The 25808-nt window shown below is 50.3% G+C and overlaps 1 protein-coding gene across 4 annotated transcripts in view; it reads left to right on the top strand.

The window, feature by feature from the left end:
• Nucleotides 1-3697: 3697 nt before the first annotated feature.
• MYBL2 (MYB proto-oncogene like 2) overlaps nt 3698-25808 on the top strand; it is a 31681-nt gene continuing 9570 nt past the window's right edge. For 2 of the 4 annotated variants that reach the window (XM_057312515.1, XM_057312514.1), the window contains exons 1-10: nt 3698-3913; nt 7426-7519; nt 10543-10650; nt 11152-11223; nt 12081-12173; nt 12381-12601; nt 14579-14741; nt 20090-20377; nt 22959-23372; nt 25654-25793. In XM_057312515.1, coding sequence (XP_057168498.1) covers nt 3894-3913; nt 7426-7519; nt 10543-10650; nt 11152-11223; nt 12081-12173; nt 12381-12601; nt 14579-14741; nt 20090-20377; nt 22959-23372; nt 25654-25793 — 1613 coding nt within the window. In that variant the 5' untranslated portion in view covers nt 3698-3893. The remainder of the gene's footprint in view (nt 3914-7425; nt 7520-10542; nt 10651-11151; nt 11224-12080; nt 12174-12380; nt 12602-14578; nt 14742-20089; nt 20378-22958; nt 23373-25653; nt 25794-25808) is intronic. The other 2 variants (XM_057312516.1, XM_048222153.2) reach the window with 2 other exon arrangements.

Below are 25808 nucleotides of genomic sequence, written 5' to 3'. Positions count from 1 at the left end.
AGATCAGAGGTGTGGGCTGGACATGGTGTGTGCATAAAGCAGCCCAGGGCCCTGGCACTCGTCTCGGAGTCTCCTCCCCTTTACAGGAACTCCGGAAATTTGGATTAGGTGGTTTCTAAGAGAGACCAAATTCTCATCCTTTGTAGTTGCATAAATGAGGACACAGCAGGGACTGGCATGATCAGGACAGACCAGGCAAAGTTGATTCCCCCGTTTTGTGGTCAGTGACCCCACACCTCTCCCAGTGATCCAAGAGGGACGCCTAGAATCTTACAAATATAAGATACTAATCACTCCCCCCAAATTCCTTGTGTCCTTTTGTAATCCCTTCTCTGCAACCATTTTTCACTTTAATTGGTTCTGTTATGCAATTTCTACAGTTGTATGTATATGATACCATACAGTATCCACTCTCTGGCTTCTTTGAGCAAAATTATTTTGAGATTCTTATTGTACAATAATTCCTTTTTATTGTTGGGTAGTATTCCACTGTATGAATATATTTATTTTATATCTATTATTTGTTTATCCAGTTATCTGTTGCTGGACATTTGGGTTATTTCCAGTTTAGGGCTATTACAAATAAAGCTATGCAAAAATCTCTTTGTGGACAGACATATGCACTCATTTTTCTTGACTCCATAGGACTGGGTGGTTTTGAATACATTTTTTTTAACGTTTTGTTTGTTAGCGTGCACAAGCAGGGGGAGAGGCAGGGAGAGGAAGAAGGAGGCTCCCTGCTGAGCAAGGGGCCTGATGCTCTTGCCCCTGGCTGTATTCTGAAGGTAGAGGTTGAGGGTAGAGCCAATACGTTCGCAGATGGATCAGGTAAGTGATGTGAGAGAAGAGTCAAAAATGACTGCAACTCTGGCCAATCCCTGAGGACTTACTAATATTTCTACTTCCTGCCATGCAGTGGTTGTTTCCTCTGCCTGAAGTGCTATTCCCCATATTGGCTACCTTGCAAATTCCTAAATAACCAAGGCCCGAAGAGCCTTCAGTGAGCCTTTTGGGTGGGCACCCACAGCCCCTGCAGTTTATCTTCACCCTTACAGATCTGTTTACTCATTTACCCTGTTAGCTAATGAGCTTTTGGAGAGTTTTTGTACATGCAACTCATCTACCTGTCAGGTAGTTGTTCACGTGGAAAAGGGTTGAGGGAGGGCTCCTTGCAGGGTGGTGGTTCACAGCCTCGGGGATGAAGAAGGTGGTAGCCGCCATTGCCCTAAGGCATGCCATGCTGGTGCACGTCACCACCCGATCAAGCTTTTTGTTTAAATATCCCGCTGGCTGTTGAGCTGTTCCTTGGGCCTGGGTTAGGACACCCAAGGCCATTCCCTTCCTTTCTGTCACATAGAAGTTGTAAGTCCTCCCAGTAGGACAACTTAAAGTTGGGGCACTGGGTAAAGTCTAGAATAACAGGTTCTTTTTCCTTTTAAGAGTAGTTTCCTCTTAGGACAGGGAGCGCTTGTCCCTGTCTGCCTTTCTTCTGACTATTCTTTATTATCATCATAACAACGACAACTAAAAGTAAAATAGTACTTACTATGGGCCGGGGATTATTCTCAGTGGTTTACACATACTGATTTTTTTCATCCTACAACCACCCTACTAAGTAGGTACCAGTGTAGTAATTAAGAGCATAGACTCTAAGGCTGTTTGGGTGGCTCAGTGGGTTAAGCATCTGCCTTTAGCTCAGGTTATGATCTCAGGGATGGGATCGTGTTGGGCTCCTTGCTCTGTGGGGAGGCTGCTTCTCCCCTTGCCTGCCATTTACCCTGCTTGTGCTCTCTCTCTGACAAATAAAATCTTTAAAAAATCATTTTAGTTCATTTAATCCTCATAACTCTATGAGGAGGTAGTGTTAGTATGTTAGTATGATCCTCTTTGGCAGATGGAGAAACTAAGATACAGCTCCTTCCCTCCTCCTCTCCCATACTACTGGTAAATGGCAAAGCAGGGATTCAAACCTGGGCCTGAGCTATCTAGTTCTGGAGTCTATAATTTTTTTTTTTTAAGATTTTATTTATTTGAGAGAGAGTGTGAGCACGAGCTGGGGAGGGTGGCAGAGGGAGAGAGAGAGACTGACTTCCCACTGAGCAAGGGAAGCCCAGGCAGGTAGAGGGAGAAGCAGGCTCCCCGCTGAGCAAGGAGCCCAATGTGGGACTCCATCCCAGGACCCTGAGATCATGACCTGAGTGGAAGGCAGAGGCCTAACCCACTGAGCCACACAGGTGTCCCTAAAATGATTTATAAAGCCTACAGAATAGTGGCTGGCACATAATAAAACCTAAGTTTTTGATAAATCTAATTTTCACATATGAGAAAACAGGCATAGAGGAGTTAAGTAATTTACCTAGGATCACACGGCTAATAAATGATGGGGCTGGGAATCATAACCCCAGGAAGTCTGGCTTCAGAGTCTGCACTCTTAAATATCATGCTCTAGTAATGAAGAGGGGATGGGATGTCCGCATGAATTACTTTATGAAGGAAGTGGGTGGGGGAAGACCTGAATTAATTGATGTGGAAGCTTCTGGCACTTAAGACATCAGTATTCTTTCTGCTGTGGTAAATGAAGTTTGCAGCAGCTGGCTAGGCTGTCCCCAGGTGGTCAGGAAGGTGGCCTCTTCCTCAGATTTCAGGAAGAGGAATCAGACATAAGCAGTGGCTAACAGGCTGGGGTTCGACCAGATTTCCCCAGGCACCCGTCCTATAGTTCATTTACCTTCCTCTCAGTACTCCTCCCAGGGAGCCCAGTGTGGTAAGACTCTCAGGAGGTACTTGGTAAATGGCAACTTCAGAAGGAAAATCCTCGCTAAGACTCCAGGAGTTTAAGCACGCGGACAATTTCTGGGTCTTGGGGACCCTGCGGTGAACTGAGGGGCCACTTGGACCTCAGCTTGCCCATAGTTCATAGAGGAAAACGACTACTCAATGAGCAGATCCTGGGCAGCGAAGCCCAGGGATAGATTGGAATTCGGTGGGAGGGGCGGGAAGCGTTCCAGGCCAGGTAATCGCCCACGCAAAGGCAAGGAAACTAGCTAGGCTAGGAGCGGGGTGGTGTTGGAGCTGGTAGAATCCTGATTATGGAATATTTTACCCCGAGGTAGAGGAGAGAGGTTTTATGTTCTGGAGAGGAAAGATTGGGTTTGCATTTTAGGAAGCTCACTCGGGCTGCCGGGAGTTGAGCCCAGGAGCGACAGCCATCGAATTCGAGGCTGGAGAGGAAGCAGGGAGACAGTTCGAAGGCACAAGCCCCGGTCCACAGGGTGAGGGAACAGTTTAGCGTGGGGGCTGTAGGGTCAGAGGAGCGGCTTGGAGTAGCGTGGGGGTTTCTGCACAGGCCGTTTCCCCGGCCTGACTCTCCCATCCCTGTGTCTCACTCCCTTTCCTCAGTCTTTGCTGGGTGGGCAACTCCTGGACCGCCCCGGACCCACACCTGGCCTAGGTCCGGCCTAAGTTAAATGGCGGCCGGTTCCATTCCGTAAGTCCCCAAAACCGCCGCCCTCACCGCCGACTCTCCTGGCCCTGGGGCTTCAGGGCTCTGGACCCGTGCGGCGCCTGCCTTCCTCAGGCTCCGCCCCCGAGCCCGCCCCGCCGGCCCCGCCCCCGCGCAACCCGCAGGCCCCGCCCCGCGCACGCCCGCCCGCCCGCGCGCCAGGCCCGGGCGGCGCCGTCGCGCTTGGCGGGAGATAGAAAAGTGCTTCTGTGCGCGCCGGTGGTGGCTGCAGTTCCTGAGAGCAGCGGCGGGATCTACGGATACGCTGACGCCTCCCGGCGCGGCCCCGGGGCCCGGAGCGGCCCGAGCAGCCTCACCCTGACCCCGGCCCGGCTCCCGCTCCGGGCTCAGCCGGCGGGCGGGCGAGCGCGGCGCGGCCCGGGCCGGGGGGATGTCTCGGCGGACGCGCGGGTGAGCGGAGCCGGGCGGCCGAGGGCTTTCCCCTACATCCCCCACCACCCCGACCCCTGCCTCCACCCCACCCCTACCCTTGCCGTGGCCCCTCCGGGTGGCGCTGGGCTTCCCGGGGAATTGCTGTGTCCCGGGTCTCCCGAGGCAGGGGGCGCGCGCGAAGCCGGGGGGCTCTTGGGGGCCCCTCGCTCAGCTCCCCAGGCCTGCTGGGCCTCGGAGCGGGGGCGGGCGGGTCTTCTGGGACCCGGGCCAAGCCCTGTATGATGTCATTTTGTCTCCCGCCTAATTGCGGGGTGGGGGTGGGACGGCAGTGTCAGCTGCTAGGGCCTTTACCGGGGAGGGAGGCGACCCCTGGAAGGGTAAGTGATTCTCCCTCCAAGCCGCAGCGAGGGGGAAGCCAAAGCCTGGAGGACTTTTAGTTCAAACCTATTTGGGTTCATATTTGGCAGTGGGCATTTCTTCTCAAACATTCCGGGAAGTACGGAGCTCCCCAAACCCTCTCCGGCCCGAGAAGGGTGCCGGGGGGAGGGGACTCTTTTGTGTGTCTCCCCTCTACCCTCAGCCTGGGTGTCGCGGGCCCCAGCTTGGTTTAGTTTAAGAGACCTGTCTTCCTGTTCCACATGAGGAGTTTGGGGCAGTTAGGGTTGAAGGTGAGGGGAAGAGAGACAGATGAGTATCAAGACCGCTCTGGGGCCAAGGCAGGAACTGCAGTCTCCATTTTACTTATTCCTCCAGAGAGTAAGAGGCAGAGTGGAGCCTGGAACCTAGTCTGTAGGTTCCAGGTCCCTGTCTAACACCTGTGTGCTTGGGGCCTGATCTCTTGGTTTTACGTCAGTCTGGGAGTCAAAGGATAAAGGGGGCCTGCCTGCCCAATTCCCTCCCTGGATTCCCGCAGCCCAGATAACCTTAACCCCCTTCCCTTGGTGTCCCCCTTCTCAGGAAGAGGGTATAGACTTAAGAAGCACTCACTGCTGGCTTTCCCCAGAGTTCCTCTCAGCATGGAAGCCTCTGATCCCTGGGCCCTGGTCAGGGTGCCTGGCACAGGTTCTGTCTTCCTCAGGCCACCATTTCCCAGGGCACCTCCATTTCCCAGGAAGAGTTTTCTGATCAGCCACTTATCGGACCCTGTCCTCATTTTTGGTGCAGGAAATATTATTCCAAGGAATGACAAGCCCCAGAAAACCCCCAGGTCCTCTGCCACTTTGCTCCTGGGGATCTGTGGAGGAGTCCCCTCCCATGTGAGGGATGGTTTCTGTGCGCTGGCACCCCACAGCCCTCAGTTCAATTCTTGGCCACTCGCTTTAACTCTCCTCTGCACCAGTGCCCCACTTCCCGCTCAGCTTCTGACTCACCCAGCCTGGAGCAGAGCCCAGAACATGGAAGGGCACAGAAAGGGTGTGTTGGACCTACATGTGGTTGCCACCACCAACTTGGCCTCTACTTTTTCAGGGGGGATCACAGGGTAAGGGCTTGAAGGTGCAGGTCTGGAGCTCTGCTTTGTGGACTTGGTAAGTGGCATAACCCCTGTCCCCCTCAGGGTCCACATCTGTTAAACGTGGGTAATGGGAATGCCTGTGAAGTAGATGGTTGGCTCCATGTTGATGATGGAAGTATATTTCGTATACTGTGTATCTCCCAGCTGAGTTGCTTGTCCCTGTTAAAGTATTGGAGCACCAGAGAGTGTTCCCAAAGACAACCTTCTATCTTTGAAGGAACATTTACTGAGCTTTAATTAGCATTTAATTAGCATTTCTTATCAACCAATAGGCAGCAGTAAGGCATGTTTATTCATTAATTCAAGTATCCAGTCATTCCGGGAGCAAACATTTCTTAAGGCCTTTTGATGGCAACCCCCAAAGGCCCTGCGGATGTGGAGGTGGAGCTGACCTCTGTCCCTGTCAAGGAGCAGCCTAAGGGCCTTCATTCTGAGAGACAGGAGGATTTCTGAGGTGTGGGAGCTCAGGAGTGACTCTAGGAAGTTGCTGAGCCCTGGAGAAGGGGAAGATGGACATGAAAGGAAGTCCTTGTCCTCTTGCAGCAAGGCTTGTGCTTTGCCTTGCTTGTTTGGAGATGGCTTTTCCCACTTACAGACGCCTGACTTAGGAATGTACCTGACAGGTGACCAGAGGCATTCCCACTACATGGAGTTGGGAGCTTACTAACCTTTCCCTCCCTGCCCCCAGCACCTGACATTCCTGGAGTGAAGAGTGTCATTTCCATTTCTGTAATCATTAAACCTGATAGATATGAAGATTTAGGAGGAACTTGAAAAATTGCCTGTTAGAAAATAACATCCAGAAGTCAAGGCTGCTTGTACTTTGATTTTTCTCTCCATAAACCATGCCTGTGTGTAGGCAAGGATTGGAAAATGGACATAGTTAATGAGGTGATATATTTAAAGTGTTATTCTCAGAGGCGCCTGGGTAGCTCAGTCGGTTAAGCATCTGCTTTTGGCTCAGGTCATGATCCCAGGGTCCCGGGATTGAGTCCCACATCAGGCTCCCTGCTTGGCGGGGAGCCTGCTTCTCCCTTTCCCTCTGCCTGCCACTCCCCCTGCTTGTTACTCTGTCTCTCTCTCTCTCTCTCTCTCTCTCTCTCTCTCTGTGTTAAATAAATAAATAAAATCTTTGAAAAAAAAGTGTTATTTTCAGATAACCAATATTTCTTTTTTTTTTTTTCAGATTTTATTTATTTGCTTGACAGAGAGAGCAGGAGCAGGGGAGCAGCAGGCAGAGGGAGAGGGAGAAGCAGACTCTCCGAGGAACAGGGAGCCTGATGCGGGACTTGATCCCAGGACCATGGGATCATGAGTCCTGGGATCATGACCCAAGCCGAAGGCAGATGGTTAACAACTGAGCCACCCAGGCGCCCCTCAGATAACCAATATATCTTGAAATATGTGCTCGATGGTTGTTTATATCACCAGATTTAATCCTTAAAATAACCATAGAATTTAAAAAGTTATGGTATAGAAAAGAAAATACCAAACAGGTGTCTGGTTTTGAATATCATAATATTCTTTTTTTGGTGAAATCTTTTGTTTTTTAAAGACTTTATTTATTTGTTTGTCAGAGAGAGAGAGGGAGAACACAAACGGGGAGTGGCAGGCAGAGGAAGAAGTAGGCCCCCCATTGAGCAAGGAGCCCAATAGAGCAGGGCTCAATCGCAGGATCCTGGGATCATGACCTGAGCTGAGGGCAGATGCTTAACCAACTGAGCCACCCAGGCATTTCTTCTTGGTGAAATCTTAACTTCTTTTTCCTTGCAGCTTTTGAACTCATTAGGGTATTTGTGAAAATAAAAGGATAAAGAAAATAAAAATAGCCCATAACCCCAATTCATTAAAGAATTAAAAAAGGAGGAGGGTGGACATATCAAAAGTGGGCAGTAAAAGGCTGCCTCCCTCAAGCCTTTCCCTAGAGATCGCCAGCCACTGCCCACACGCTGTCCATCTGTCACGGAGCAATGTGTGAAGACACATGTCCTTGACCCTTAGCTTGCTCTCCCTGCAGTGAGGAGCTGGACGAGCTGCACTACCAGGACACAGATTCAGATGTGCCAGAGCAGAGGGACAGCAAGTGCAAGGTCAAATGGACCCACGAGGAGGTGAGTGACACTGAGAGACATTTTGGGGGAGGGGCTGGTGGCAGCTGGGGGTCTGGTCAGAGAACTGAGCCTGGGGTGGGTGTGTGCCTGACGCTGTGATGGGTGCAATGAAGAGGAGGAGCTGGTGAAAGAGGTGGGCGGGTGCTCTGGTTCTCCCCAGTGCCTCTTCTCAGAGCATTCTCGGGAGCTGTGGAGGACTCTTGGAACACTGTCTCTTGGAAGCTGGTGTGTTCTGCATCCTGGGCACTAACTGCTTGCTTCTTGTCCTTTGTCCGCTAGGCTGATTAGCCTGATGTGCAACTTCTTTATTACTATTGTTATTTTATTTAGAGAGAGAGAGAGAGAGAGAAAGAGAATACGTGCAGCCACATGTTGGGGCGAGGAGGGGCAGAGGGAGAGGGAGAGCGAGAATCCCAAGCAGGCTCCATGCCCAATGTGAGCCCCAACTCCGGGGCTCCATCTCACGACCCTTAGATCATGACCTAAGCTGGAATCAGGAGTCTGTCGCTTAACCGACTGAGCCACCCAGGTGCCCCTCCTCTTTATTATAATTTTAAAAAATTAACTGCGTCCGTGGGACATCAAGCTCTGAATTTTCTTTTTATTGTTCAATCAACTTCACTGTTAGGTACAATCAAATGCACCTTTTTAAAGTGAACAGTTGAAAGCACCACCTTGATGATCCCAGAAAGGTCCCTTTGTGGTCCGTCTTCCCTGGCTCCAGGCAATTGCTGAAGTAATGCCTCTTGGTTTGTTTTGTGTTGTCTGTTCTTGAATGTCCTGTAAATGAAATCATACAGCTGTACTCTTTTCTATCTGGCTTCTTTTGCTTAACAAAATAGCTGCTTGATTCAGCAATTTGTTTTTATTGCTGAATAGCATTCCTTTATTCGGGTATACCACAATGTTTCTCTTGTTGATGGGCATTTGGGCTGGTTTCAGTTTTTGGCTATTGTGGATAGAGCTGCTGGGAGGATTCTTACATAAATCTTTTTTGAGGATTATGATTTCGTTTCTCTGGGCGAGATATTTATATGGTCATGGGGTGGTGTATGCTTAGTTTTATAGAAACTACCAGACCTTTTTCTAAATTGTTTGTTCCATCCTAGACTCCTGCTGGTCTTATCTTTTATTTTACCTTTTTTTCCCCCTGGATATGTTTAATTGAGGTCTTTTTTTTTTCTTAGTGTATGTCTTGTAAAACATTTTTTAAAAGATTTTATTTATTTATTTCAGAGAGAGCGAGCACAAGCAGGGGAGAGGCAAAGGGAGAAGCAGACTCCCTGCTAAGCAGGGAGCCCAACATGTGGCTTGATCCCAGGACCCTGGGATCATGACCTGAGCCAAAGGCAGACACTTAAATGACTGAGCCATCCAGGCGCCCCAAAACTTTTTTTTTTTATGATTTTATTTATTTATTTGACAGAGAGAGCACAGCAGGGGGAGCAGTAGAAGGAGAGGGAGAAGCAGACTCCCTGCTGAGCAGGGAGCCCGATGCGGGGGCTCAATCCCAGGACACTGGGATCATGACCTGAGCCAAAGGCAGGCACTTAGCCATCTGAGCCACCCAGGCATCCCTCCCATTGAAGGTTGTTGTTGTTTTTTTTTAAGATTTTATTTATTTATTTGACAGAGACACAGCCAGGGAGAGAGGGAACACAAGCAGGGGGAGTGGGAGAGGAAGAAGCAGGCTCTCAGCAGAGCAGGGAAGCCTGATGCGGGGCTTGATCCCAGGACCCTGGGATCACGCCCTGGGCCGAGGGCAGACGCTTAACGACTGAGCCACCCAGGCATACCTCTCCCATTGAAGGTTTTTAAAGCAGAGAAGTGACTTGAACATAGCTGGGCTTCAGGGGAGCTAATCTATGTATAGGATGGATAAGAGATCTGGGGGTAGCCCAGGCTGAGAGACTGGTGGTACCCAGTACAGGGAGGGTGCCGTACCAGGCAGCTGTGGAGAGGTTAAGGCAGGGATGGAACTGAGAGGTAGAGGAGGCCCCTGGGTTCCGGGAGGAGATGGAGACAATATAGCAAAGACAATACTTGCCAGTTGTCAGGGAGGGTGGCGGTGCTAGATATGGACATGGGCACATGGGAGGAAGGCCGGTGTTGGTCCAGGGCTGGCTCAGCTACAGGATTTATGGGGACTTTGCCCCAGCTAGTGCTGACTGCACTTGAGGGCCTGAATTTCTGTAATGGCCTTTTTCTTCTGTCCAGGAGTGTGTGTTAAAAAAAAAACACACAACAATAAACGAAACATATCGTCATGGCCATTTTTAAGTGTACGGTTCGCGGTGTTCGGTGTGTTCCCATTGTGCAGATCTTCCGAATGTCTTCATCTTGCAAAACTGAATACGCCCACCGAGCGCCAGTTCCTCCTTACCCCCCTCCCCCAGCCCTTGGCAACCATCTTTCTGCTTTCCGTGCCTACGATTTTGACTACTTTAGATATTTCATGCGAGTGGAATCCTATAGTATTTGTCCTTTTGTGACTGGCTTATCTCACCTATGTCCTTGAGGTTCATCCCTGTTGTAGCTTCTAACAGAATTTCCTTGTTTTAAAGCTGAATAAACATTCCATTATATGGATATATCACATTTTCTTTATATAGATGTATATAAAATATAAAAAACCAATTTGATCGAGTTCTTTACATCCAGTGAACTGCAGCCATTCATAGTACAATTCAGTGAGTTACAACAGATGTATTACCTTGAAACTACCAGCACCATCGCATTATAGAACATTTCCATTAACTTCTAACAGTCTTTGCACCCCTTTGCTGTCCTTCCCTCCCTCCTTCCCTCACCTCCGACCTCAGACAATCACTGACTACCTTTTTGTCCTTACAGCTTTGCTGACATTTTTGGGAATGTCATATACATGGGATCCTGCAGTGTGTACCCTCCTATGCCTGGCTTCTTTCCCTCCTCATCATGATGTTGAGATTTCGTGTTGTTGCGGGAGTCTGTAGTTTATTTTCAGGAGACTGTTGTAACACCGACTGTTCACCTGCCCACAGGTCCCCGTCTCCCAAGCCGCGTCGCTGTCCTCTCTGGTCTGGATTCTTCTCATGGCCTCCTTTCCTCCATTCTGCCCTCTCAGAGCCCCTTTCCCTGAAGCTGCCAAGGTGAACTGCATAATAGGCATGTTGGACCGTGACCACCCACTGCTCAAATGCCTCAGTGGCTCCGTATGAGGCCTCTGTGTGAGGCAGAGGCCGGAATGAGTCCTGTGTGTGGTCTGCCCCCTGCCGTGCCCTCCCAGATCCTCTCGCATCCCCCTCGCTTGCTTCCTGCATTTTAGCTGCGCTAGCCTTCCTTTGAGCCTGTCCTTCGGTCTCCCTGAAGAGGCAGTCACCATGTACTTCTCCGCTGGCTCTCAACCAGCCCCAAGGTGGCTTTATTTTTGTTTGTGGGAGCCTTTAATTAGCTCCCTCTGGACCATAATTCCCACAAGAGGGGGCAGCTCTGTCGCTGCCTGTTGCTATGTCAGCAGTACCTGGCACATAGTAGGCGCTCCCTTCATGACTGCATGCGTGAAGGACGTTGTCCTTTTGGCTGTTCCTCCATTATGATTGGCTGCTTTCTGCATATGTGTGAGCTGAGCCCTCTCTTTCTGGCATTGGCAGGACGAGCAGCTGAGGTCTCTGGTAAGGCAGTTTGGACAGCAAGACTGGAAGTTCCTGGCCAGCCACTTTCCTGTGAGTGCAGCCCCTCGGTGGCCCCCTCCCCCAGAGATGAGGGTTCTGGGTGACCAGACAGTGTGCCTGGGACAGACTTTCTGCCAAGGAGAAGAGGGTGTTCCTTACCAAGCTGCCCCCTCCCCCCCAAAAAGCAAACAACCTTCCTAGGCCCGTTCTTCCCAAGCCAGAATTCAAGTTCCCCTGTCATAAGCATCTCCACACAGCAGCCTTGGCAGGCCTGGTGGTCTTTAGGCTCTGTGCCATCTGGAGCATGTGACCAGTGGCACATTTGCATTTCTTCCCGCAAGAAATGCAAATAGTCTCAACAGCGAGACTGAAAGGAGGGGAAGCGATACTTTGGGCAGGCTTCTTGCCAAAGCCCCCCCAGAGCAGCTGGAGCCTCCTGGGGATGCAGGTCCCCCAGATCCCCCCCCCCCCCCCCAGGACTGCAGGTGCCTGGTAGGGAGGGGGCGTGGCAGGAGCTGCTATCTGCCTTATTTCTTGAGTCACTCGATGGCTCAGGGACCAAGTCAGCAGACCCTTCCTACCTCATTCCTCACCTTCCCTGCTTCTGTGAGATCTGAAACCTCAAAGGAAATAATGCTTTCCCAGAAGCAAGGAAGGATCTCTGACATACACCACAAACTTTTATAGGAATTTATGGCTCCTGATGGTGGCCTCCTTGTATTGTGGGGCAGGAGGAAGCTTCCCACAGGAAAAACACGTGTGTTCGGCCTGTGGGAGTGTAGCATGTGGTGGGGAAGGGAACAAGACAAAACCTGTCTGAGGTAGGCCTGGCCCATTCAACCCAGTGCTCAGCCAGTGTCCAAGGCTGCTGTCCTAGGAATCCTCACGGGTTCCTGTTCTCTTCCCAGAACCGCACCGACCAGCAGTGCCAGTACCGGTGGCTGAGGGTCTTGAATCCAGACCTCGTCAAGGGGCCATGGACCAAAGAGGAGGATCAAAAGGTAACTGTCGGCCAGTGCCTTGCACACAGTGGGCTTCACCCACCCCAGCGGATCAAGGGACGGTGAGGCTGTCCTGGGGGTGGGCAGGGGTATCCAGCTGGCCCTCTCAGAAATGCGGTGAGATGAGACGTATGTGGAGGGAGGGTGCTGTGTTGGGGCGGTGAGGGAGGGGCGGGTGCCCCTAGCTTCACAGAGACCTTTTCCAAGGTCATCGAGCTGGTCAAGAAGTACGGCACGAAGCAGTGGACACTGATTGCCAAGCACCTGAAGGGCCGGCTGGGGAAGCAGTGCCGTGAGCGCTGGCACAACCACCTCAACCCCGAGGTGAAGAAGTCCTGCTGGACTGAGGAGGAGGACCGCATCATCTGTGAGGCCCACAAGGTGCTCGGCAACCGCTGGGCCGAGATTGCCAAGATGCTGCCAGGGAGGTGAGCTGCCAGCTGGGGGCCGGAGGCCGGGGGCCGGGATGTTCCCAGGAAGTGAGGGCATCCGTTGGGCTTTTGGGAGATGTTCCAAGAGTCAGTCCTATTTCTTTGCAGTTGTTCACTTTTCCCAGAGATGAATGAATCCTTCAGATTCTTGCCTAGGGGTGCCTGACCTGGCTATATAGGCAGTTCTGAATCAGGGCAGGGAGAAGGAGCCTGGGGGCCTCTCACTGTGTACAGATTTTCTTTTAGTCCCTGTTGGAGCTCTGTGCACCACACCTGCCCTCTGCCAGGGTTGCCTGGTCCCTTTTTCTAGAGAGTAAACCTCTCTTCTCCAGCCTGTGCGGTCAGGGCCAGGATCTAGACATCCAATCCACTGCTCTGTTTTCTACTCCTTGCTGTGCCTGGTCCCTCTAAGAGGCTCTTGGGGCTCTGGGGGAGCATTGGGAAGACTTGTCTCCATTCTTGCCAGAATCTTCCTCCAGGGTCAACTCCCCTCTCCTAAGTTGCTTATTGCTCCCCTAAGTGCTTTCCATCTTCTGGAAACTTACAAAAATCTCTTATTTGTGGCTGTTTTCTACCCTGTTCTCTTTGTCCTTGTGCATTTCCCTCTTATTCAGTTTTATTTTTAATCCTTTGTCATGACACTGTGGTCCTGCAGGGGAGAGGAGATAAAATGCCGGGTGCTGTATTTCCTCTTAAGTCTGGAATGGTCTAGTTTCAAAACTCAAACCTGAGTGTGTTATCCTTTTGGTGCTTCTCCTAGCGCTTGGGTGGCAGACCTGAATCTCTCTCTCCCGTGTGACCTGCCTGGCCTGGCTGATGCCACCAGCCTGGCCTTGATGCACTGTCACCCTTGCTTACCCTGGGGCTTTAGCTCTGCCCTCCTCTCAGCCCTGCAGACATGGTGACGACGACTCTATACTTCTGTACTGCTCTGCTGCCACGCAGTCCTACAGCTACGTTGCTGTGGGCTTCTGTAGTCCTCGCCTCCTCTGTACTCCTCTACTCCTCTGCTGTCATTCGTGCTGCTTACGACTGTGCTGCCCTGTCCTGCATCACTTGGTTGCCGCCTGCCGCTTGCTGCTGTGTGCTGTATGCTACTCTGTGGCTTCTAAACTACCCCGGCTTCTCCACGCTTTGCATTTCTGTGCTACTGTACGGTGCTGTTTCCATACCGCTGTACGCTTTCCTCCTGCTCCGCTAGTCTGTCTGTCTCGGTCTGTTTTCTGTTCCTGTACTTCTCTACACTCCCATACTCTAGTACCCTGTGCCCCTGTAGCATTGTGCTGCTCTCTGCTCACACTACGACCTATGTCACCTCGGTTAATCTTCAGTCAGTGACGGAGTATGAAGTCGTCTCCTGACTCTCCAGATAAAGTCACTGAGGCTCAGAGTGACCCATAGCAGACCCTCTATGCCATCCAGCTCTGCCCTTTGTGGCCATTTGCGTCTGAGAGGAGGACCAGGCCTTGTGTTCAAGATCACTGTGAGCCTCAGAGTGGAGCTCAGCAGCCAGGGGTTTGCTTCTAGTTTCTGCAGGTGCAAAGTGAGCGGAAAAGGGAATGCGAGCTTCAAAAACATTTCAGCTGTATGATTTTACCATGGGCGGAATAAAACCTTTGCTTATTTTGCTGAGGTTAGTGGAAATATGTATAAATCGTTGAGAGCCAGAGACACATCTGACTTCATCTTAGAGCTAAGAGACCATAGAGTCACGGTGCCTGGGTGGCTCAGTTGACCGAGTGTCTGACTCTTGATCTCAGTTCAGGTCTTGATCTCTGGGTCGTGAGTTCAGGCCCCACGTTGGGCTCCACACTGGGCATGGAACCAACTTAAAAAAAAAGAGAGAGAGCGAGAGACCGGAGAGTCATCAGGTTGAACCCTTGTTTATAGAAGTGGGAACTCTGCTTAGGGAGGTTAGTGACATGCCTTGCGGCACAGCTGCTGAGTTGAAAGGCCTCCTCTTGGTCCCCGCAGGACGGACAATGCTGTGAAGAATCACTGGAACTCCACCATCAAAAGGAAGGTGGACACGGGTGGCTTCCTGAGTGAGTCCAAAGACTGCAAGCCCCCTGTGTACTTGCTGCTGGAGCTCGAGGACAAGGACGGCTGCCAGAGTGCCCACCCTGTGGAGGAGCAGGTGAGACGGCTGCCTGAGGCCGCCCAGCCCCAGGGCCCGGCTCTGGGTTTGTTGGGTTGCGTATTTATCCCAGATATCTCATTTAACACCCGTTCCTTCCTTTTCATCTTCGCCACAGCTGTCCGTGACTTCCTGCCACAGGGTGTCCTGTGGGCTGCATCTCCCTCACCAGAGCCTTTCCTTATCCCATAATTCTGCACAGACCTGACACTTGTCTGCCCGCAGGTGAAGGACGACATACAAGCTGACATACAAGATGGAGGATTGGGTGTAAGAGGTCCTAAGCCTCCTCTATCCTCGGCAACAGCTTCCTTCCTACCTGTTGCCTTTTTCAGGCTTTTCATACTAAAAACAGGCTTGCAATTAAAAAAAAAAAAGGTCATTTATTTATTTATTTATTGAGGTATAATTCACATACAGTAAAACCCATGGCGTTTAGTGTACAGTTCTGAGTCATGACAAAAACATACTGTCCTGTAACCAAACCACATCGAGATACAGACATTTCCATCACCCCCCACGTTCCCTTGTCTTCCTTTATGTCCGCCCTTTTCCCTCATCCCAGGTACTCCTCTGCTTTCTGTTTATGATTTCATACAATTTTCTAAAAAATCATAGAAATGAAATTATATGGTATTACATTTGCAATTGTAAAGGTGTTAGCATCTCCCATCCCACACCCCAAAGCAAACTTTTTATTGATATTTTAAAACTATTTTTCTAATAATTTATTCTTTAAAAATAAAGATTTGGGGTGCCTGGCTGGCTCAGTCGGAGAGCATGCGACTCTTGATCTCAGGGTTGTGAGTTCGAGCCCCACACTGGGTGTAGGGATTATTAAAACAAACTTAAAAAAAAAAATTTAAGAGGTGCTTGGGTGGCTCAGGCGGTTAAGTATCTGCCTTCGGCTCAGGTCATGATCTCCGGGTCTTGGGATTGAGCCCTGCATGGGGCTCCCTGCTCTGTGGGGAGTCTGCTTCTCCCTCTGCCTCTGCCCCTCCCCCCGCTTGTGCTCTCACTTGCTCTCGCTCTCTCTCTCAAAACAAATACATTTTTAAAAATCTTTAAAAAAAAAATTGAAGGAAATGTGTCAAAGAATGAAGATTTGACGATGTGGAGTCAGAGGAGGTAACACACTTCCTCTGTGCCCTGTTCTAGTCTCTTCTGTGACTGTGAACTGGTGAATAATTTTTCACGCCCCCCTTCCCTTTCCTTCCTGGCTGCGTGGAACCTGTGAACCACTCCGGGCTGCGAGGCTCCACGGCCGCACTGCATCCTGTGTTTGCTTCTGTTTCTTGATTTCTCAACTTGAGAGCATATCTCTTGATTCCCTGGTAGGGAAAGATCTAGAATGAAAAGTAAATCGACTTCTTCCGGTCTGGACTCCCCACACATCCCCTAAGCAGAGGTGTCTACTTTTCACACTTTCTTGTGTATCTAAGTAACACGTTTTCCAGCCTTTTACTTCGGGTTGAAGAAGAAGCCTACGTTGCACACTGAGAAACAGTGGGCATCAGCAGGCACAAAGTCCCCTGTTAGGTTGAGGGGGACGTGGACACACCTTTCTCAGTCTCTGAAAATCCTCAGCTGAAAGTCAGGTTATTGACTTAGCTTTTGCCCCTGGCACATTGTGTCTGGAGCGCGGGCTGCACTGGGCCAGAATGAGCCCTGGGGCCCAGTTAGCGTGTTATTTTCAGCCGTGTTTCATCTCCAGCATCATTTTCATGGTTCTTTTGTGCTGTTTGTTTATGTAATTATGTCTAATTTTTAAAATTAGAAACCAAACTTTAATGACCGTCCTTGTGGCTCAAATCGCTGCTCACGTGCTCAGTCATTTCTTTAGAAATTCCTAGAGATTGCTTGAGACACATTTCTTGAAAACCTTCTAATACATTTTGCTAGATTGCCTGCCAGAAAAGGTTTGCCTATTAATGTGCGTATGGGACCACCTCCTGGTCTCGCCACTCACTGGTCAGTGCTTGCAATTGTGATTCTTGTCCCTCTGCTTCAAAAGCAATGCATAGTCATTGTAAAGAGTTACAGGCGTTACAGAACTGAATATTGCGGAAGGCGGAGCCTGCTAATCTCAACTGCCCGTCAGAACCAATACGTCGTTTAATGTGTTTGCCAACATTTCTTACTAAGGGCAGTAAGTTTAAAATGAGATTATGTTGTAACTTACTGCCTTGCGGTTTCTTCTTAAATCTTTCCATGGTATTTTGTGCATACAGATCTTTACACCGTTCTTGAATCTGTCACCTCTTGTCATAACCTGCTGATGAACATCTGTCACCGTTTCTGTTAAGATGCTTCGGTGAACATCATCGCTCAAATTCTTTGTGCGTCTGCTTATTTTTTTTTTAATTTTAAAAAGATTTTATTTATTTATTTGACAGAGAGGTAGCGAGAGGGGGAACATAAGCAGGGGGAGTGGGAGAGGGAGAAGCAGGCTTCCCTCTGAGCAGGGAGCCCGATGCGGGGCTTGATCCCAGGACCCTGGGATCACGACCTGAACCGAAGGCAGATGCTTGACGACTGAGCCACCCGGGTGCCCCGTGCATGTACTTTTTGATGTGGGTTAATTTTACAGATGTGGCACGACTGGTCAAGTGGTCCAGACATGTGAAATTTTCATAAGCATCACCAAATTGCCACTCCAGGGGTGGTACCATTTTGTCCTGTCAGCAACGGATGGCCTTGCCTGCTGTCTCACATCGTTGTCACCACTGGCTGTGACTATATAAAAAATATCTTTGCCGGGGTGCCTCAGTCGTGAAGCGTCCGACTCTTGATTTCTGCTCAGGTCATGATCTCAGAGGCGTGATATCATGCCCTGAGTTGGTTCGGGGCTGCACACTGCAGGTGGAGCCTGCTTAGGATTCTCTCTCTCCGTATCTTAACAAAAACAAAAAAACCAAAAAACTTTGCCAATTTTATGAACAACAATGGACTATCATTTGGTTTTGATTTCCTTTTACTACTGGTGAGGTTGACCGTTTTTCTTTAGTTTATTGATTTGCCTTTGCCCTTTTTTTTTGTTTTTTTGTCATTCATAAACTTTTATTTATATATTAAGGATATTACCCCTTTATCATATAGTAACTCCTTTTTCCCAGCTTGCGAAACTTGGAGCTTCCTCATCCCTTCACTTCATAAAGGTGTAGTTTATAGAGAGTAAAATTCACCCTCTTAGTAGATAGTTCTGTGCATTTTGACAAGTGTCACCAACACCATGGTCAAGGTGGAGGACATTTCCAACACCCCCTAAAATTCCTAAGCCCCCAGCTGCTGGCGACCGCTTCTCTGTTTCCTTTCTGTAGTTTTATCTTAGTAAGGACGTCGTGTAAATGGAATCATACAATCTCTGCTCTTCTGTGACTGTTTTCTTTCACGTAGTTATTAACGCATTCAGATTCATCCACGTGACTGCGTCTGTCAGTGATTTGTTCCTTTTTACTGCTGAGTGATAGTCTGTTGTATGGGAGTACCATTCTTTATCTATTTACCAGCTGAGGGACGTTTCTAGCTATGTTTCCAAGTAAAGCTGCTATAAGCATCTGTGTACAGGATTTTCTGTGAACATAAGTTTTCATTTCTCTGGGGTAAACATCTGGGATTGGGATTGTTGGGTTGTATGGTAAGTGTATTCTGAATTCTAAATGAAATCACCAAGCCATTTTTCAACATGGCTGTTTCCGAAGCAGGATTCCCACATTCAGGCCTTTAAATAACGTTTATGGCATTCTTCCCCTTTCTCCGATTGTCGCAGTTACAAGTTTTCAATCAAATCTGTTCTTCTCTCCTTTTCTTCCTTTGCTTGGATGACAAACCATTTCCATCCTGTTCACTTGACAGTGATAGCAATAATAGCCGCGGTGTATGTTGGCACTGTTCGCATTGTTGCTGATCTCACCCCTGCCTGGTGAGCCTTAGGTCCTCATTTTATAGGCAAGAGAGCTGACCCACACACAGGTCACACAGCTTGCTCAAGGTCGCTTAGCAAAAATGTCCAAACTCTGGCTGAATCCAGAGCCCGTGTCCTCTCCCCGACGCCGTTGTGTCCCTCCTCATTGACACGGGGATCACACTCCTTGCCCTCCAGAAGGCCTTGTTGCTCACATGTGCCATTTTCAAGGCTATGCTGGGATCTGTAAGGTTAACATGTCAGCCTTAGTTTCAGGGTTCTGCCAGGGGAGCTATTGCCCCAAATGATTTTCATCTTTTTTTTTTTTTTTTGGTCACAAAATTAGTATACATTCATTTTCCAAACAATATTAAGCATACAGAAAAGTCACAAGAATAGTACAAAGAACTCCCAGAATACTCTTTACTAGATTCATTAGTTTTTTTTTTTAAGGAATTTTTTTTTTTTTTAATTTTTAAGGACTCTCTGTACCCAACATGGGGTTTGAACTCACAACCCTGAGATCAAGCGTTTCATGCTCCACTGACTGAGCCAGCTAGGGACCTCTAGATTCATTAGTTTTTAACATTTGCTGGATTTGCTTTGTTTTTCTGTATACAGGTACTATTTTTTTATCTGAGCCATTTGAGAGTTCGTTACATGCATTTGCCTCTCTATCCCTTAATACTGAGTCTGTGTTTCCTAAGTATAAGGGGCTTGGCTTACATACTTGTAGTATGCTTTTGTCCAGTTCAGGGATTTTAACACTGACTCAGGACTTCTAACAAATCTACAGTCTATACTTCCATTTTCCTGCCCACGATCCAGTCTAAGATTAGACTTAGTTGTTGTCTCTTTTCGTCTTCACTTATCTGAATAGTTCGTTAGCCTTTCTTAGCCTTTCATGATGCTGATACCTTTGAAGTATAGGATAATGCCAGTGATTTTGTAGATTCACTCTTTCTTTCTTTCTTTCTTTCTTTCTTTCTCTCTCTCTCTTTTCTTTCTTTCTCTCTCTCTCTCTCCCCCTCTCTCCTCCCTTCCTTCCTCCCTTCCTCCCTTCCTTGTTCCATGCCTAGCGTGGAGCCTAGTGAACGGTCTGAACTCACAACCTGAATCAAGTTTCACAACCTGAAATCAAGACCTGAGCTGAGATCAAGAGTCGGATGCTTTACTGACTCAGCAACCCCGGCACCCCATCTGTCTCTCAATTTAGATTCATCCGAGTTTCCCTATTAGATCAGTTGTACATTTTTATTTTATTTAAATTTTTTATGTTAAGTAACCTCTGTGCCCGACGTGGGGCTCAAACTCAACAACTCTGAGATCAGAGTCGCACACTCTATAGACTGAGCCAGCCAGGTGCCCCAGGTTGTGCGTTTTTCGCTAGAATACTACACAGTGAATATCTCATAACCGGAACCCCATGCCCTGTGTCCAACAGGGAAGTCTTATGACCAGCTGGCCCCCCGCGCTTCCTGCCATGAAGGAAGAGGAAAGCAGTGAGGAGGAGGCCATGGCAGCCACCACATCTAAGGAGCAGGGAGCTGTCCCTGCAGACCTGGATGGAGTGCGAACTCCGGAGCCCTTGGAGGACTTCCCGAAGCGTGAAGACCAGGAGGGCTCCTCGCCGGAAACCAGCCTGCCCTACAAGTGGGTGGTGGAGGCTGCAAACCTCCTCATCCCTGCCGTGGGGTCCAGCCTCTCGGAAGCCCTGGACTTGATCGAGTCGGTAATGTTGGTCACAGCACTTGACAGTGGGCCTAGAGCACCTGCCAACCAGGACTGCTTCTCTCGTGGGCGGGCATCCTTCTGTTCACTCCGTCATCCCGGCACGTCCCCTGAGCGGATGCTGAGTGCCCAGCTGGGAGCCAGGGCCTGGGGACCCAGATGGCTGCCACGCAGTCCCTGCCCTCCTGCTCTACAGTGCAGGTGGGGTGGGAGGGCTCCCCAGAGGAGGTGGCACTGCCCTGAGACCTCAGGGATGACGAGGGGAGGGCGTTTGAGGCCCGTAACAGTGCACGGGCGAGGATGGTGCTGGCGACACTGGATGTAGGACTGGGGCTGAAGTGCTGAGTGGGTTCTTGTAACTCCGGTAACGCTGCCCCTAAGGCCGCACTGGCTCTGGATTGTACCTCATGGGGGAGAGCTCGGTGGGGACTGCACCTCCTGATGTGACATCCCTGCTCCTCTCTCTGTCAGCCAGGCCTGCCGTGTGGAGTGGGTTTCAGGACGTGATGGGTGAGAGGCCTGGCAACTAGGCACGGCGGAGTTCAGTGGGAGGAGGCCCACACTCACCTTCCCACTTGGGCTTCCCCATCCTTGCTAAGAATAATGACGCTGTTTATTGAACATTTACTAAATGCCAGGTTCTGGGTTCAATATAGAATCCACACAGTATCCTGTGAGGTTTGTCCTTTCTCTGTGTTTGTAGATGAGATCGAGGCTCAGGGGGGTTAAGTCATGTCCCCACGGTCATACAGTGAGTAGGCTTGGGGGTCTCGGCCGTCCTGACCACCTCTGGCCTCCAGAGGCTGGGGCTTGGCCCGGCTGCAGGGTCTAGCTAAGCAGTCGTCACCGTCACAGCGGCAGGTGCTGTCACCCCTCCACTCCAAGAAACTTCGGGGGCACAAGAAGCAGGTCTCCTTGGTTTGTCAGTACGTTCAGTAAAGAACTCTGAGGCTGCCATGGGCAGTCCCCGATTCAGGCCCTAAGGGGGGAGTTAGATGAGCAGAGGACGTTCTCTGTGCCTGGCATGGTTGGCCTTTCACGGTGTTCCCTGCCTTCATCCTCAGACCATTCTGCATCTTCTTCCCTTGATAGATACAGAGAGGGGGAGAGGGGAGCTCAGTTTTGTTGAGCACCCAGTGTTTGCCAGACCGATGCTTAATTAGTTAACGACAGTAGCTGGCGTTTGAGTGCCCACCACGGGCCAGGCTCCTTACTTGCTACCTAACATGCATGCTCTGTTACAGCGTTTGTGGACACCCTGCCGTCTGGTCCTCCAGGCAGTGCTTGTAGGATATGCTTCTGGTCCATTAGACACCATCAGTCTGGGGCCTCCTCGAGGTTGGGGTTTGCTGCTGGAGCGTGGGCCTGAAGTCAGCCCTGCCCTGAGCTGGCCTCCATCCTTAGGAATGAACTGCCCACACTTCCGCGAGTCCCACGGACCAGGAGTCATCACGAGGATCTAGGTCTACTAAGGGCCAGACCTCCAGGGACCAAAGCTTCTGTCTCTAGGAGCCCTGTGGCTGGGTTGTAATTTATTGGGCAAAGGAAGGAAGACCTGGGTATGACTCAGAATTGCTTCCAGAAACTTAGGTGACCTCAGATTGCACCTTCTCTGGCCTGGAAATTAAGAAAGTAATGCTTGTCTGGCAGGTTCTTGTGGGACTGGAGGCAGTTTAGGTGAAGTGGCCAAGGAGGCATCCGTGACTGGCAGATACATGGAGCACAGCAGAAGACATTCTCCAGGAGTTTGGCCATGTAGATCAGGACCCTTAAACCCGGCCACACAGCCCCAGGCCTAAGACTTCACTTCTAGGAGTCTCTTTCAAGGAAGTCACCAAAAATGCAGGAAACGATTTGTATCCAAGATGTTCATGAAGATGTTATTTTTAATTTTTAAATACTAGGGGAAAAAACAATATCCAACAGAAGAAGGGGATAGTTAAGTAACCGATACATTCATATGATCAAATATTTTGTAGTCATAAAACCTGTTATGAAAGTTGGAAAATTTTTCACATGAGAACTGATATGTAATAGTAAACATCTAACTCATAGGTAATAGAATTAGGCACTATTATTATTACTATAATTTTAAATGGAAAAACAGGATATAGAAATGATTTTTTTATAAGGGTAGAAACACAGAATCCTAGCTATCGTTGAGGGACGTCTGTTAAGTGGTAAAATGAGAGAAGTGCATGAGGGCGGTAAATACTGACTTCAGGCAGAGGATGTGTATGAGGGGAGGTGCCTGGGGCTTCAGTGATTCAGTTTTATTTCCTAGGCTCCTCGATGGGTGTCTGAGTTTTCTTTCTTTGTGCTTTTTGTCGATCTTATGTACCGCTTTTTAAAAGTAACAGCAAGCATCCGTGCGCGCAGTAGGACTTCAGGTATGTTCGCAGATAGAGATACACAGATGTAGAAGAATCCTCAAGGAAACGCGAGAAAACGTTCACGGTGATGACTCTGGGGCTCTGGGTTCCTCCCTGGCGCTTGTGTATTGTCCTTTAATGATGAGTCTTCCTGTGTCGGCTGGGAACGCAGAGTGATTGCAGGGATTCCTAACCCCCCTCTCTGGGCAGGACCCTGATGCTTGGTGTGACCTGAGTAAATTTGACCTGCCCGAGGAGCCGTCCGCGGAGGGCAGCATCAGCAACAGCCCGGTGCAGCCGTCCCCGTCACAGCAGCAGCTGGCGCCGCCGCCCCGCCAGCCCGCTGCCCCGGTGCCCAGTGTGACCGAGTACCGCCTGGACGGCCACACCATCTCAGACCTGAGCCGGAGCAGTCGGGGCGAGCTGATCCCCATTTCCCCCAGCACTGAAGTGGGGGGCTTGGGCATCGGCACGCCGCCTTCGGTGCTCAAGCGACAGAAGAAGAGGCGTGTCGCCCTGTCCCCTGTCACAGAGAACAGTGCCAGCCTGTCCTTCCTGGACTCCTGTAACAGCCTCACCCCCAAGAGCACACCCGTCAAGACCCTGCCCTTCTCGCCCTCTCAGGTGTGTGGACCCCACCCCGACTGCTCACTGGGTTGGGTGCACAGACTCCCAGTGCCCGGTACAGGGCCTGGCACACAAGCACATGTCATCCCGCAAGTCCTCACTGAGCATCTGCCATGTATGAGGCCCTGTGCTAGGTGCTGGGGGCACAGAGGGGAGCAAAACCAGGCCTGGCTCTGCCCTCGGGAAGCTTATGCTCTGGTGGGAAGACCAGTTAATAGAAAAAGCTGCAAATGAATCTGACACCTGGTATGCAGAAGACTTACAGAGCCGTGAGGGCATCTCGTCTGGGGGGAAGGTGTCATCCTGGAAGCCTTCCATGAGGAGGAGGGAAGGCTTAGCCGGGGAATAGTAGGTGGTAACTGGGCAAAGAAGGGAAAGGACTCACTATTTGCTGTAAGAGTCTCTTTGTTGCGCACCTGCTCATAGCAGATTTGCCAGCCGTGGGGTGTAACGGTGAAGGGGACATAGCCCTGCCCTTGATGAGGGTAGTGAGTGCTGGGGGCACATTTGTAAGTACTTGAACAGAAGGTGGTGTGGAAAGTGCTGTGCTCGTTGGGAGCTTGTTGTGTCCTGGGTGCTGCTTCCTGGAGCTCTGTTTGTAATGAAAGTACTATTAGGGAGACCTGAGGAGGGGCTCTGTCTTCCCTACGTGTCGGGGAGGCATTCAGAGCTTCTGAGAGAGATGTTTGAGCTGGGTTTTGTCAGCCTGAACACAGGCATGGAGAGAAGGGAGCGTTCCATGAGTAGCAGAGTGCATGGTGTGAAGTCCAGAGCCAGGGTGGTGGGGAAGTCGGGGAATGGGGCAGGGGTTTTGGAGGGCTGTAGGTGTAAACGGGTATGTACTGCCCTGGGGGCTGAGGGGGTGGTGGGGCTATGGTAGGGTGGACCGGAAGGGCAGGTGAGAGGCAGACCCTGGAGTTCCCACTTCCCCAGACCCGAAGAGAGTGGACGGAGGCTTTGGGTCTCCCTATGTCTACCCCCTTCCCTGAGGATGTGGGAGAAAGAGAGGCCCAGAGGAGGCACGTTTCAGGAGGCTCCTCCTACCATCTGTCCAGGGATCGAAGCCAGGCCCATGTCGGGTGATGAGTGGTATTTTTTGCGAGAGACCTTGTGTAGTTGCTACAGGTGCATAATGAAGTACCGCCGACCAGGGGGCCTAAACTTCAGAAATTAATCTCATGGTTCTGGAGGCTGAGTTTAAGTTGGGCAGGGTCAGTTTTCTCGGAGCCTCTCATGGTTGTAGGTGGCTGGCTGACACCTCTGTGTGTCTTCACATGGTCTCCCTTTGTGTGTGTGTGTGTCTGTGCCCTAATCTCTTTTCTTTTATAATCTCTTACCTGCTTCTCGTAGAATCTTCTAAGGACACCAGCCATGTTGGATGATGGCCCATCCTATGACCATGTTTTACCTTAATCATCTCTTTGAAGGCTCTCTCTCCAAATACGTTCACATTCGGAGGTCTTGTGGGTTAGGGCTTCAACATAGGAATTTGGGAGGACACCACATAGCAGGCCCCAAGCAAGGGCAGCTGACAAGAGAAGGAGGATGGTGAGCTCCGAGCCACCCAACAAATAGCCCAGGGTGATGGGGACACTGCTCTGGGCTGTGGGCCCGAAGGCTGCTCGTGACCTTGAGCTACTGGGGGCACCTTCAGCGCAGAGAGGGGGAGGGTAGTGCCACAGACTTGGCTCAGATCTGGATTTGTGTCCCATCTCTAGAACTCAGCACAAGAACCTTTACCTCTTTAGTCTCAGCTTTCTTACCTGTAAAATGGGATGTCATAATGCCATCTACATCACAGAAGATCTGTGAAAACTACATGGAATTCTTGGTGTGAATGCTTAGTCCTGGTGTGAGGACCTGCTCTGCGTGTTCACGTTACCAGCACCATTGTCACTGTCCCCTGTCCACAGGTCGGGTGAGAGCTAGTGTTACTTCTGAAAAGGAGTTGCTCTCAAGACTGCCAGCTTCCTTTGCCCTGACAGCACGGTCGCAGTGCTGTGAGTGTGGGCATGGGGGATGGCCCTCCCCCAGCCTCGAAAAAGCCAGGGCTAGGGGCAGTGACAATCCCAGGGGTCTACATGAACCTAGGTAGTGGGTCCTGTCGATCTATCCTGGTCTTTATTTTCTGGTGCCTGGTGGGGGAGTGCTCCCAGGTCAGGAGGGAGACCTCTGTCAGAGAATAGCCATGGTGGGGGACGGGGGGTGGGGGGTCCAGGATCTTACCCCACCCCTGCAGGTTGTCATTTTGTCTTGTTTCCGTCTTCTTCCCTGGCAGTTTCTGAACTTCTGGAACAAACAGGACACACTGGAGCTGGAGAGCCCCTCACTGACGTCCACCCCGGTGTGCAGCCAGAAGGTGGTGGTCACCACACCCCTGCACCGGGATAAGACACCCCTGCACCAGAAACACGCAGCGTGAGTGCTGTGCCA

Source organism: Ursus arctos, unplaced genomic scaffold, assembly GCF_023065955.2.
Source record: "Ursus arctos isolate Adak ecotype North America unplaced genomic scaffold, UrsArc2.0 scaffold_16, whole genome shotgun sequence".
In the NCBI taxonomy this organism is placed as follows: domain Eukaryota; kingdom Metazoa; phylum Chordata; class Mammalia; order Carnivora; family Ursidae; genus Ursus; species Ursus arctos.
Note: the sequence above shows the minus strand (reverse complement) of the source record. Positions and strands in the feature narration are given on the sequence as shown.